The sequence below is a fragment of the Lutra lutra genome, chromosome 12 (assembly GCF_902655055.1).
Source record: "Lutra lutra chromosome 12, mLutLut1.2, whole genome shotgun sequence".
NCBI classification, from domain to species: domain Eukaryota; kingdom Metazoa; phylum Chordata; class Mammalia; order Carnivora; family Mustelidae; genus Lutra; species Lutra lutra.
The window spans coordinates 78,093,658-78,108,050 of NC_062289.1; the positions used below are offsets into that span (position 1 = coordinate 78,093,658).

At 57.8% G+C, this 14,393-nt stretch overlaps 1 protein-coding gene across 1 annotated transcript in view; it reads right to left on the reverse strand.

Moving 5' to 3' along the window:
- Window positions 1–2,788: 2,788 nt before the first annotated feature.
- The window catches only part of EP400 (E1A binding protein p400), a 97,074-nt gene continuing 85,469 nt past the window's right edge, over window positions 2,789–14,393 (reverse strand). The window contains 7 exon segments of the mRNA XM_047696510.1: window positions 2,789–5,410; window positions 6,153–6,230; window positions 9,846–9,992; window positions 11,860–11,910; window positions 11,912–11,968; window positions 11,970–11,986; window positions 12,403–12,598. Of these exon segments, the coding sequence (XP_047552466.1) occupies window positions 5,138–5,410; window positions 6,153–6,230; window positions 9,846–9,992; window positions 11,860–11,910; window positions 11,912–11,968; window positions 11,970–11,986; window positions 12,403–12,598 (819 nt within the window). The 3' untranslated portion in view covers window positions 2,789–5,137.

A 14,393-nucleotide genomic window follows, 5' to 3' on the forward strand; every position in this document is an offset into this window, starting at 1 on the left:
TGTTCCCTGACCAGGGAAGCGGTGTGGCGGGGCCGTGGATCCCGTCTCCCTTGCTCACAGCCCTCTCCCCAGAGGCAGACACCCCTTTCTAGGATTTTCTGTGCATATCCAGGCATATAGGCCATAGCTCCATTCGGAGAGCATCCCACAGGATTCTGCACTTTCCTATTTACTGAGCCTGGGCAGGACCCTACCTTGTTCTGGATGGCTACGCTCTAGGGCGCCTGCGTGGCTCAGTTGGTCATGCGCAGTCTGCCTTCAGCTCAGGTCAGGAGCTCAGGGGTCCTGGGATCGAACCCCATCCATGTCAGGCTCCCTGCTCAGCAGAGAGCCTGCTTCTCCCTCTCCCCTTCCCCACTGCTCCTCTCTGGCTCCCTCAAATGAATAAAAAATCCTTTTAAGGGCCGCCTGGGTGGCTCAGTGGGTTAAGCCTCTGCCTTTGGTTGTCATGATCTCAGGGTTCAGGGATGGAGCCCCACATCAGGCTCTCTGCTCAGCAGGGAGCCTGCTTCCCCCCCTCTCTCTGCCTGCCTCTCTGCCTACTTGTGATCTCTGTCAAATAAAATCTTTTTTAAAAAATCTTTTTAAGGGGCACCGGGGTGGCTCAGTGGGTTAGGCCGCTGCCTTCGGCTCAGGTCATGATCCCAGGTCCTGGGTTCGAGCCCCGCATCGGGCTCTCTGCTCAGCAGGGAGCCTGCTTCCTCCTCTCTCTCTGCCTGCCTCTCTGCCTGCTTGTGATCTCTCTGTCAAATAAATAAATAAAATCTTTAAAAAAATAAAAATAAAAAAATAGCTACACTGTTTCTCTGAATGTACATACCATAATTTATCCAGTAAGATGAAACCTTTGGAAGATTATTTGAGGGTATGGGCGATGCGGGTCAAGGACAGAGAAGGGAAGAACTGCCGCCCGGAACCTATGGCCAAAGTCCCCCTCTTCTCTCCCCTGAACCACGGCCCCTAATCTGGGCCGTGGAAAGCACATTAGCAGAGGCTGACCGGGATCTGAGCAGCAGAGACCAGGCGGTCAACAGACCTAAGTGAGACCTCTAGAGCTGGCTGTGGTCAAAGGGGCCTGCAGGCGAGCCTGCTGGGCACGTTTCCTGTTAAACCGAACTGAGATGCCCCTATGCGCTGGAGGTGGAGGCAAACAGGCCCCTGGGCTCAGATACGGACCCCACGGCAGCCAGGTAGCAGAACCACAGCACTAAGCAGCCGCAGCCCCACCTCCAATGCCCACAGAAATACAACCTGGGGCCAGAGGAGCACACCCTAGGCCTCCCGGCATATGGCATATGTACAGTCGGCAAGGACGTGATCATAATACGGTCATGGTGATGGAAAGGTTCAGAAATCACGATCTTCTCTGCTGGGAATAATCTACTGAGCACAGGTGGCAGAGGCTAAGAGATTTGCAAATGTCACAACTGCCTTGGGAGAGGGGTACACAGGAGGAAAGCAGGGCCCCGAGGAGCAAAGTCACTGGCCCCAGAGTGCAGAGCAACACATCCACGGGGCACAGGGTCCCAAGCACCCCATCCTCTCCACACCAAGCACCTGGCAGGGACTTGGCAAACAAAGGGTCCTAAGTGAGCTGCCCCTGACTTCCCCCACCCAGGTCTGTGGATGCAGGTGACGCACAGAGGAGCCCGCACGCTTGGCTTGAGGTAGGGGGACGAGAAATGGGAGCCTGGGGCCACAGGACCACATGGCTCCTGGGCCCCCATCCCTGCAGTGGAAGACAAAAATAACCACAGATTTCCCGGGGTGCTTCTTAGCAGTGTGTGAAGTTGTGCATTTTTAATTAAAAAGTATATATGTTTTTGGGGCACCTGGGTGGCTCAGTAGGTTAAAGCCTCTGCCTTCGGCTCAAGTCATGATCCTGGGGTCCTGGGATCGAGCCCCACGTAGGGCTCTCTGCTCAGCGGGGAGCCTGCTTCCTCCTCTCTCTCTGCCTGCCTCTCTGCCTACTTGTTATCTCTGTCCGTCAAAAAAATAAAATCTTTAAAAAAAAAAAAGTAGATATGTTTTACTAGCAACCTTTTTTTTTAAGATTTTATTTAAGAGCAAGCGAGGGAGTGGGCAGGGGAGGAGCAGAGGGAGAGGGAGAGACAAGCTCCAGTAGACCGCGCTGCGCACAGAGCCCGACGTGGGGCTAGATCCCAGGAAACGCAGAGATCATGACCCGAGCCCAAACCAAGAGTCGGATGTTCAACTGACTGAGCCACCCAGGCGCCCCCAGAAACTTTTTTTTTTTAAGGTTTTATTTATTTGAGAAGGAGGGAAAGGGAGAAGCATGCTCCCCATAGAGCAGGGAGCCCAATGTGGGGCACGGTCTCAGGACCCAGAGAGCATGACCTGAGCTGAAGGCAGACATCCAACCATCTGAGCCACCGAGGTGCCCCCAGAAACTTTCTTTTTAACAAAAGGAAAAGTAATCAAAAACAAAAGAGATGATAAAGCAGGCCGCCTGCTCAGAGGAGTGCTGGGTAGAGTGCGTGTGAGGCCCCACCTGACCCTCCACCCGACGGGGAGCACCAGGTCACACGAGGACTGCGGTGTACACACATACCAGGTAGTCCTCCGTCTCTGCAGGGAGCGTGTAGCTTTCCCTGAGAACCACCCCACACACTCCACTCCTCCCACGGCGGGGGTCAGTCAGGAGAATCAATCCCCGGACTCCAACCCCGCATGCCTTCCCGCTGTGTTTTCTTCACACAAATCAAACAAAACTAGCATCTTATTTTAACTTGAATACTAGTTTTCTACGAAAGATAAAACGAAAAAGCATAGAAAAAGGTCATTTTATTATACCTTTTGTTTGCTGGGATATCAGTGCCCTTTTTAAAACCCTACTATTCAAGTACAAATGCATATGTTTACAAAGTATTTACAATTTCAGTCTTCTTCCTTTATATTTGAAACGTGACAGCGTGTGGTGACACAGGGGACAGAAAGTGGTGAAGACCGCCTGCAGGTGAGCCCCGCCTCCGGGGCATCACGTGGGAAGAGCCCCAGTCCAGCCCCCTGGAAAACAGCCCAGCCTCGCTGAAGGAGGGAGTCGGACAACACTCCAGCGGTGGGCCTGACCGCCGGCCCGCATGCTGTCCTGGCCGGGGTGCCGGCTCTTGGGCCATGCGGGAGTCTGCGGACAGAACCACGCCACACTCGCGTGGAGCTCAGAAAGGACGGTGGACCCCTGACAGCAGAAGACGAAAAGAACCACAGCCGGGGAGGAGGAGGTTTCCTGCAGTAGCTGGTGAAGCTGGGGGCCACCGGTGCATCTAAGTTGGACAAAAGCCAACAGTCCGCCCTGGGTCCCACGTAAGCAGCCAGGGAAGGACGCGGCCTCGCACATGAGGACCGCTCATTCATGCACTGAGGCAGACAGGGTCCCCAGGCCACAAATGCTGGCACGCCGACTTGCTTCTGTCCCAGCGGGCGGCCCGAGCAGGGTGCGCCAAAGCGGGTGTAAACAGATCCTCTTCCTCCGCCAGGCCAACTGCCAGCGCCCCCAGAAGTGGGGGGCCAGGCGCACCGGGCACACAAATCACGCCGCACCTCTGCACATCGGGGTAGGAGAGCAGAAGTCCCCGGCATGCTGTCCTCTCCTGGCAGCACGGGCCACGCCAGAGCGTGGTGGTGAGAACGCATGTCACGGCACTGCCGCCACACAGTGCAGCGAAGTATCATGTTAAGTCCCTTCCATTTTTTTCAACACTTGATTTTTACCTTCCTCCAAACTTCTCACCAGAGCTCAGTAATGAGCTGCCCCGTCACTTCAGTAAATGCTGCCATGTTACCATCCACGTAAATCGATGGGAAACCAAAACTATGGTCCGCGTTCCTTCGTGCCACTCAGAGTGGTACACGGGGGAGGACACAGAAAACGAACAGTGAGACTCTCAGAATGCCCACACACACCCAACAGGACCTGATTTTCTGGACCCACAGCAGAAGAGAGCCAGAGCCAGCGCACAGAGCGGGGAGCCCGATGCGCGCGTGGGCCTGGGAGAGCGCGTCCAGGTAAGCAGACGTCATCGGCCAAACACGCCCACTGCAAACACTTATACTAGCTCACTGCAGTGAAAAAATAAAACAGAAGCAAACACGGGGCCTCCTCTTTGTCCCTCAAGTGCGTCCCCAAATACTGCATAGAAGGTCCTCTGCTTTACACGGACCCACGAGGGAGTGCATCCGCTCCCAGGCGCGACGCCGGACTCACGAGAGACAGAAGTCTGCTCATCAGCCCGCGAGGAAGCACTCACGCCACCCACGTCTGTCAAGGACCCTGCACCCTGTCCGCGGAGGCTGCTCCATTGTCAGCAGGTCCCGCCTGGGCTGGGCGGGAGAGCGATGGGGTGGGGGTCCGACCCTCACACAGCAGTCCAGGCCCCACAGCCCGAGACGGGAGCCTCACGGAGTTTGCCGGAGCCGCTCCAGGGTGTTCCGTTCACACACGCGCTTCATCCACCAGCCGGGAGTGTCTTGGATGTGCTGAAAGGACACCCACGGCACCGCGGGTGGGCCCGGCGTGAGCCCCATGGCTGCTCTTTGGAATGAAAATTGTCGGGGACGGTGGGCCTTCACATGGCCGGAAGCAGGTCATGAATGTGCCTGGTAACACCTCGGAGGAGGGAAAGAGAAAACCACACTGGCCGCCTCAGACCGGAGATGATCTCCTCAGCTGACCTCTCTCCTCTCCGAGGACCAGAATGCGAGTTCAGGTAGGAGTATGGAGCCAAGCAGTGGGAGATGCTGTCCAAGACCAGATTTCAGGTTCAAGAGCTCTCCTCTATGGCTCACTGCCCCTCTACGTGGCCCCGTGCAGAACACCGCACACACACGAGAGCCGGCACTACCGCTCTGCAGAGACGGGAAGCTGAAGCTGCCAGCAACACCTCCGCTGTCGGTCACCGGACATGGGCACAGGGGCATGGACCACGGCTCACCGCCCCCCGCAGAATGGGACGCAGGACAGTAAAACGATGACACCACTTTGTTTCCCTTATAACCTCCCCAGGGCCAAACGCCTCCAACGACACGGTTCCACGGTTCAGCAATAAATAACGTGCCTGCTCCTGACTCGGCAGTGGAGTGCCCGGTGGCCCGCCCCGAGGCCAGCCTGCCGCTGCGACTAGGGGCACGGGGGCTTGGCAGGCGTCTTCAGCCGGACGGCAGGGACTCGCATCTGCAGCTTGGGCTGCTGGCCGGGGCTGTCGGAGCTGGCCGGCACCTGGGCGGAGGCGGCGACGCCAGGGTTCTGCAGCTGGCCCGCCGCCGTGGGCACCACCTGCTGCTGCATGAGCTTCTGCTGTACCACCTGCGCGGTTGCCGTCACCGTGGGGATCATCTGCACCTGCTGCCCGGCCGCCGTCGCCTGAGTCAGGGTCACAGTCTGCGGGGAGGCCTGAGCCGAACGGTCAGAAATCACACACGGCCTAGTAACACGGCCAACTAAACGTTCTTGGGGGTGCGGGGGGGGATTCAGAAGCTTCTGTGAGATGTGAGAACCACGTGACGTATCACGGTACGACCTCTGGTTTCCGACCACACAGAAGCAGGGAAGAGCCACTGAATGAAATCACTGCTGCTTTTGGGCAAAGGCAGACGGCAGGGGCCTGGGGGCGGCATTTGGCTTCTAGTGCTTTTGGTGCCTTGGAATCTACGTGCCATGGGACTTTGAACAAAACGGTGTTCTGTTAAGGTGCTGCTTTACACAGCCACATTTTGCAGCAGTACATAAAAGGCAGGAGCCTGACAGTTTGGTGACAACGGTCACGGCTGTCCCCACTAGTACTAACACTTCCAGGACCAAAGTCACCGCGAGCAGACTGTTTTGTGTTTCCCTAAAACTAAGGCATGGGGGCTTCGGCTCGGAGGACGCATCTGAAATCGCCAGCGGATCTCAGGTCCCACAGACGGACGGGCTCCTTTCGGACACCTGGCACTGAGTTTGAACTGGCTGCTCAGACTAAGTGTTGTCCCCAAATTAATCTTTTCTGAATTATGAACATCCAAAGTGATTCTCTGATAGTTAGTCTTCTACTTTCTCAGGGTGAAAACCAAAAAACCCCCCTGAGGGGAAACGTGAAGGTTACCGGAAAGCCCGTGTGGGACTCCCGGGAGGGCTGTGCATCTGCACGTCCTACCTGCTGGGAAGCAGAGGCCACCTGCTGGATGCCGGCCACGGGTGTCTGCTGCTGGACCACTTGAGGGAGTTTGGCAACCTTTGAGGAAAACAAAACAAAACAAGCCAAATGTAGAATTTACATGAACGCATGCACAAGAAGACTGTCCCCTCTCCTTCCTTCTCAGTTCTTAATACAAAAGCAGGAACAGACCAGGGGCCAGATGCCACTGCAGAGCAATTTTCCGTTTGCTGGCCGGAGCCCCTCAGCGCCCACTCCCGCAAAGGAGCACCCGCCTCCCTCGTCTGCAGGCAGCGGGCACCAGCAGCTCGCCTGCTCTCATCCTTCAGTCACGGCTTCTCTTTCACCAGCAACCACTCCGGGTTTATGTAAGAGAACTACACTGAGGACAGAGTGACTCAGACTGACTCACGAAAGTCCCCTCTTCAAGTCTGGGCACCGTTCCGGGAAGGCACCCTCACCGAGAAATGATCTGGACCAAGCGGGGTTCAGCCCGTTCCAAACGCGTGCCAACATCTCAGGGCAGCTACTGTATCACCTCGTGGTGTTTCCCTCCAGCACGACGCGATCCTTGCTCCTGACAAACCTCTCCACCCTACGCCGCCTGTCACGCGCCATCCCACACATACATGGCCGCCTCAACATGGCGAGACGGTTCAGGCCCCGTGTCTACCCTGTCGGGGTGTCAGTCCAGAGAAGCACAACAGGTCCGGAGCAGCCAGCTGCTGGGGCCGGGATACCCCCACCGGGTCTCTAACTGGTAGGACAGGGCGAAAGTAAGGCTGCCCGAGACAGTTCTACAGGAAATGTGGATGACATGACATACTTGTGGCGGACTCCGAGGCCGCTGGCTCCCACTGTAAAACCTGAAATCACCAGAAAGCACTTTCTAGTTCACTGTAACTCGAGTAAAAGTTGTAAACAGGATCTGCTAAGACAAAGAGAGCCGTGCCTGGAAGCTCTCGGCCCTGGTGGGCAAGCAAGACTTGGGGAGCAGGAGCAGGACGTCCCTGCACAGGGTGGGCCGGCACGGCCACCCACAGAGGGACTCCCAGTGTCAGAGCCAAGCGGAGGCGGGAACCCAGAGCAAGGAGCCGAGGCACGGCAGACCAGAGGCCAAGTCCAAACTCGGGCAGGACCGCTCACCAGCCCTGCAGCTGTGCCCGTCACCCAGAGGGGTCTTCGAGGAAGTCGGCTGCCTGAGGCCCTGACCTGCTGTGGGAGGGGACACAGGTTCAGAACCAAAATGACGCTGCCTGAGACACACCAACCCTCATGCCACAGCCGACATGACCCTGGCAGTGCCCACGGGCGCCCAGCAGGAGTCAGCCTTCAACCCAGACCTCGAAGCAATCCTAAGATAGGCTTCAAGAAGAACTGGTTCCCGAGAAAATAACTACTACAAATATAAACACAGTTCCTGAGACAGCAGTGAAGACCCAAATTCCTTAATGTAAACGTAGCTAACAGGTGGGAATCTAATTAAAAACGCAAAAATGGGAAAAAAAAATAGAAGGAGAAACAGATAAATGCAAAAACAGAGTGGGAGATGTCGATGTATGCCTGTCAGTGACGGACATGGAAGGACACAGAAGTAACCGAGTAGTAACCAGACGACCTGACAAGGGCACCCGGCACCATCGTAAAGCAAGTCTCACACCTCCCACTCTGTTACAGAATCGCTGAGGGATGGGGTCCAGCCACTGTGGGCCTGGCACGGGGGTGGGGGGCTGCTGCCCCCGAGCTGGAGAAGTTCAGGTGCACACAGGGGTGGGACAAGGCACCCAAGAGGTCACGCAGCTTCAGGGACCTGTCCAAAGGCAGGCAGGACTAAGAGTCTGCAACGGGGCTAGCCGTCGGCCGCAGCTGTAAACCTGGGGTCACAGGCCCGGAGACGGACTGAGGCCTTGAGACTGGGGGAGACAAAAACCACCATAAAAAAGAATGAAAACATTCAGCAAACTAGGTGAAAATTCTGACTCTACTGAAAGGTGATTTCAAAACTCAAACCTTGCAAAACAATCACATGAACAGGGATACAGCTGACTTCCCTACATACCACCAGCCAGGGGGGCTGCAGCCCTAGCCAGCATGGCAAAGCGGAAGAACTGGGCAAGGGAAGAGGAAGATGCCACCGCCACTTGGCGTGGGCCACCTACCCAGGGACAAAGGAAGTGCCAGAGGCCACAGATGACTGTCCCAGAACAGGGACCGATCAAAGCAGTGAGGTTCAAAAGTCAAGGCACCAAGAGAAAGGCCCAGACGGAAAACAGACGCCCGGTAACACACGATTATAGAAGCATCCGAAAACACCAGTCACTCAGGAACAAATCCAATCCAAGTGGTAAGACTGTCCTGGGAAAAATTCAGAACACCCAAAGGGCACTGAAAAGGCCAGACGGCAAAAGATGCATCGTGTGGGTGAGTCTACGGTCAAAACGGCAGAGACATCGCTTTCCCCCTTAACGTCGTCTAAAAAGTGAACGTGGCTCCACGCCCCGCAGACTAGCACACGCACTGCCGCAGCGACGTACACAAGCGCAATCCCGTCGGGAGTCGCAACAGCTCTGCCTGTGCTGAGTGAGCTTAGCACGCAGACTTGAAACTGCCAGGGAGGTGAGGAGGGCCATGGACAGCAGCACGTTCTCAATAGGAGGGCACGGTCTGTCCTGGGGGCCAAGGCTCACCACGTGGCCACAGGGACGGCCACATAGGGACCGCAAGGCCGAAGAGCGCCCCACACACGACCATGCACGACCTACGCCAGAGTCGCACCATGGGTCAGAAGGAAAACGGTGCTGAAAACAACAGGATATTCTAATGGGAAAATTGAGCTGAATTCCTAGTCTTACATTGTCTGGAAAAGCCCATTCCAGGAAGATGAGAAACCTCAGTGTCAAAGAAAAATTACAGTGTTTTTAGAACACGATAGGAAAGGAACACCATGACCTCTGGGAAGAATTTCTTAAGACACAAAAGCACGATTCAGAAACAGAAAAACTGGTCACTCAACACGTTGAAACTAAGAACTCCTGTTCCTGCAAAGACTCCACAGAGTTAAGGGTGAAAATAAGTCACAAACTGGGAGCAGCCAGTGAGCGGGACGGAGACCTGAAGGCTCCCAGAGGAAGGGAACGGCGCCGGGATGACACGCAGCCAGCACTCGGCAGAAGGGAGCCCTGACCGTCAAGATTCACAAATGGCAGAACTGCAGGGCTCGGCAGGAGATGCAGGAGAAGGGCGAGGCTGAGCGGAGGCTTGCAGGGCTGGGACCGCAGCAGAAGCCTGACAGACACGCACACACTCACAGCACAGCTCCCCCACCCCAGGCAGCCACGTGCGGTGCCCACACTCAAGAAACAGTCACTGTTGCTGAAAGGCCGGCCGTCTGTAAGTTCCACAGGCCAGGAGCGGAGGCCCAGAGCAGCCCCCTCGGCCATCAGCAGCAGAGCAATGGAGGTGTCAACTCACTTAAATCAGGGGAGGACCCCCCAAGACGCGAAGGACAACCCCCAGAGTGTGACCCCAGCATGGCCCCCAAGCCATACTCCATGACCCCAGAGGTGGAAAAGCCAGCGAGGAGTGTCGGGGGCCAGCTACCTCTGTCCTCGCTCTCCGGAGCCTGTACGTTGACCACTCACTTTCCAGGGCACCTGCTGTCCCGCGAGCCGCCTCGCGCCAACTCGTGCTCACCTGGATCTGGGTCTGCACCTGCTGGGTCCCAGCCAGTTTCTGGGCCTGGGAGATGGGTGTGGTAAGGAACTGCGTTTTGAGGGCTGGCTGGGTGGCATAGGTGACCTTCTGTGGTTGGCCCTGAGCAGCAATCTGCTGTGCGGCGATCTGAAGGAAGAGAAGACCGCCCAAGTTAGAACCAGGCCAGGCTGTGTCCTCTTCTTGGAGTGCCAGGGCCTCCCCTGGGCCCCCAATGCCCCAAGAGCCACAGTATGACCACTCCACACTCCCGGCACGCCTGCCCCCTGCCCAGCCCTGCAGCTGCCTGGCCGGCACGCCCAGCACCCCCCGCCAGGAAGTCCCCCACCAAGACCAGGCCGGGGTTCGTCTTCACGTCCTCTGCCTGCTCATCACGTGAGTGAACGTCTCTTTCCTGAATCTGACTTGAAGATTCGGGCACATACTCTAAAATACTGAGCACAAAGGATAACAAACCTATAAGCACTGTCCCTGCATGATTAACTTCTAAGTTTTCTCTGCCAGAAGAACGGGACTCCTACTCCGAAGACTAAGCATACACACGGTGTGTGTTTTACAAAGCCACGGTTACACACACATATTTTTCTAACGTCTCAGAACTTTTCTTTCAAATCCCGTGAACATCAGACCAAGGCTGCAGCAACCTCTCGCTCAGCGGTAAGCTAAGCCCACTGGATTACCCAGGCCCACCCGGCGGTGTCCCTGTCCTCCTGTGACCAGTGCCCGTGGCAGGCTCCGACGTGAGAGCTGCCCTGCAGCTGAGCCCAAGGACAGCTGGAGAGGACTGGGGAGGGGACTGAGTGCTGTCCCTCCCGGAACTGTCCACCAGCAGGGAAGAAGGCAGCGCCCAGAGGCGGGTGTGCTGACTCTCTCCATCAGAGAAGACCCCAGGCCACAGCTCTCCCCGGAAGGCAGGAGGCTGTCTGAAGGGCACACGTCCAGGACAGTGGGCTGCTGCTGGGACAGCTCCTTCCTGGGGCCCGGCCCACACTGCTCTACCAATGTCCCAGTGCCTCTGCCCTTGCCAGCCTCACCACCTTCCTTGCCGGTGTGGCCCCTCCTGGCTGTCGGGCCCTCCTAGCTCGTCACCTCACCCTGGGCTGCTGAGGACCACTCAACTTCCAATTCCCTGCTGTCCCCACAAACCGCAGCAGCGTCAGGGACGGGCAGGATCTTGGCCCCCGTCAGATCGGGGCTCGGCTGCTGCCCATGGAGGGGCAGGACACGTGCACAGCCCCACACCCAGTCAGCTCCATGACTCCAGGTGAGTCGCTTCCTTTCTCTGATCCTGTTTCCTCAAAGTAACGTGCAGCCCTGCTCTGAGCACAGGCACCAGCGGCCCGGAGAGCTGCGAGCTCACACGGGGAGCACCTCAGGCCGGGCACCCGACCCCGTTCCGAAAGCAGGAGGGACAATGCCTGGTGTGAACACGGAACACGCACATCTGCACCCCGGGCCACATGCTGCCAGAAGCACACGGAGCAGAGTGGGGGGCACGCTCTGCTCCTGGAGGTCAGTACAGTGCCTGCCCGGGGCACGGCCTCAACACACTGGCCCTACCGACAGCTCCGCCCAGGCCCTGCCTCCTCTCAGAGAGCCAACTCCCAACGTCTGAGTCAGGGAGACGCTGACAGCACTCCTTCGGGCCCCTCTGCCCGGCAAGCCACATGGGGCAAGGACGTGGTCCTATCACTCTGCACACCAGGAGCCCCGGCAGTCACGCACCAAGAGCTACACCCGCACCCCTGGGCCCCTCAGGCCCAACCCAGCCACGCGATTCCACGGCCGGCTTCACGGTTCCCCACCGGCTCCCGTCACCACCTTCTCCTTGCAGGGCCTCGTTGCAGCTCCCACCCCGAGACCTTTGGGCGCAGGTCTTCTGTGTGCGTGGCTGCCGGGAAGCCAGGAAAGTCCCTTGCTGGGCCTTCCTGCTGTCCGTGCGCTCCATGCCCAGCGCGCGGCCAGGACGACAGGAGCCCGCCCGGGGAGCCGGTACCTTCTGCTGGACGGCGGCCGGGCCCGGGGCCGCCTGGGGCTGGATGGCTTTCCTGCTGCTGCACGGCCTGCTGCTTCAGCTTCAGCAGCTGCTGTACGTGCACGGGCTGCCGCCACGACGGTCTGTCCTGTGAACAGCGACCAAGACTTCAGTCACAGTGCTCTGTGGGGACAAGGGTCTCACGGCCTCCCTGAAGCTACCCTCCATGTCCGGAACCGCTGAGCTATCCTCACACTGACTGCTTTCCGTACAAAAAGCCGCACGCGGAAACTAGGCCAACACAGACCAGATGGCCCGCGGCAATTCTGAAAATGTCTGTGGGCCCGCAAGGACATTCAAATAAAGGTGTGGGGAGTTCCGAATGTAACTGGTTAGGGCAAGGGCTGCAGTTTGTCCTGGGGCACCTCTGAGAGGCACACTGGCCAGACAGTGCCCAGACACGCTCAAAATGGGCGTCCGCACAGAAGCCAGCAGGAGACCTGTCGCCCCGCTCCGGCTCTCGGCGGGACAAGGGTGGAGGGGGAGGGGCTGCCCACAAGGTACCTGCGGCTTTCTGCGGCTGTCCGATGGCCACGCTGATCCCGGCGACGTTCATGGGCAAGGTCGTCACACCTGGCGAGGAGACCACGGCCGCCGGCACCGATACCACGGGAGGCTTGGCCAGTGCCACCTGCGCAGGCTGGGGTGCCTGAGCCTGCATCTGCCCTTGCGCCTGCAGCTGCGAAGGGGGAACCCGGGTCTAAACAGTGAAAACGGGAGAGTCCACAGATATTCGGGATGCCATGTGTCTGTGTCTTTGCAAGCACTCCCCCCAAAGAGCTCAAGTGGATCAAGAGGACAGATCCACAAAGGTGGGAAGTGGTCGTCCGCTGAGGGGCCACACTTCACAGAGGACTGCGCTATGCTTCCTAACCCATCAGCAACCAGCGTGGGGAACCCAAAGCTGCTCGCCCGCTCTCACACTCAGACCCTGCTACAGGGAGCCCGGGAGTCGGGCTCTGCTGCTCCTCCTCCCGGCTTCAGAATTCTGAGGAGCCCCATCCCGCTGGGTCGCCTACAGACTCATGTCTCCTCTGGCTACGCCTGAAGGTCAACCACCACCCTACAGACTCGCACTCCAGTGTCCTGTACAGAGACTCCTACAGTCTCCCACTTCTCCAGCTATGCCTGAAGGTCAACCACCACCCCAGCCCACGACCACCGCAGCCCACAAACACCAGCCCACGACCACCCCAGCCCTTCCCGCAGACACACCTCCTGCTACTCAGTGTCCTGCCGCCACCAAGCACTTGTGTCCCAAACTTAGATCTTCAGAAAACAGACCCATCTTACCTGTACAAGCACTCAGACTACCTGAGAAAACATAGAGAAGTAAAAAGCACCCCTAACCCTCAAACTCCCCACATCTGAATGTGAAGGCCAGCACTGAGCCCATCAGACGCTGGTCTTACCCACGTGACCTACTGTGCAGGTGTGTGAGATGGGGCAACTTAGAATACTCTGTAGTACTTGTACCGTTTCTCTCCCTTTCCAAAGTCACAGACTACCCCAACATGGGGACATAAACTCCCCAGTTAACAGGGACCTGTCTCCTCTAACGCGATTCAAACAGCAGGACCGCGCGTCCGTCCCACTGTCCTCCCTCCACTACTGCTTCCCGCAAGAAGAGAACCAGGACCGCCGGTTAGATGCACGCTGCGTAGCTCAGGGACGGGAGAGCCTCCCAGAGTGGAAGCCAACCTGTTTGGCCAGTCCCGCGTGAGCAGTGCGGGTTTCCCATGCTCTGGCTGGCACCTGGGCTCGCCGCCCTTCTCTGAATTGGCATGTCTTGTGAACACGGTGAGGCCACACTGTCTTTCCCAGTTTCAGTCCATGTCTACCCTGCTTCTTAGAGACGTGAGGTCAGGGCGAGGCGCCCAGGTGAGCTGCAGGTGATGAGCTCTCGGACTCAGACAAGTTACTGACTGCGGCCGAGGGCCTCTGTTTCTGCCACCTGCACACCGGAGTTCACGTTCAAACATCCACCCCGGCCTCGGCAGTGGTCTCTGGGCACGGACCACAGGACAGGGATAGAGCCGAGGGCAGCGGCTTGCCTCATGGGACGCTGTCCCTCCCACAGGACATTTGATGGATGCTTGTTGAATTTAACTGAGCTTCCCTGCTACTGTTTTCACTGCGACATTCTGCTCCTCTTCAGAAACCTCCCGCGTCTCTCTGTGCCAACAGAGCACAGGGACACCAGAGCCTGGCGTTCTGGCCTTGTCCACCTCCCCACATGGGTCTCCTTCCCCGCAACCTCTGCTCCAACCACATGGGCCTCGTCACCAGCAGAAACCTCGCCCTCCCTGTGCCGCCCAGCCCACCATGAGCTCTGCAAAGCTCCAGGCCTGGGAAGCAGGACGACGTGAGAGCCTCCACTTGTATTTTATCCTGTCCGAGGAAAACTTAAGCTCCTGGGGGAAGGCACCCATCTTCTACTTGACTTGTAGGTCCGCCAGACACCTGACATGGTCCTCAACAAGCAGTAACAATTC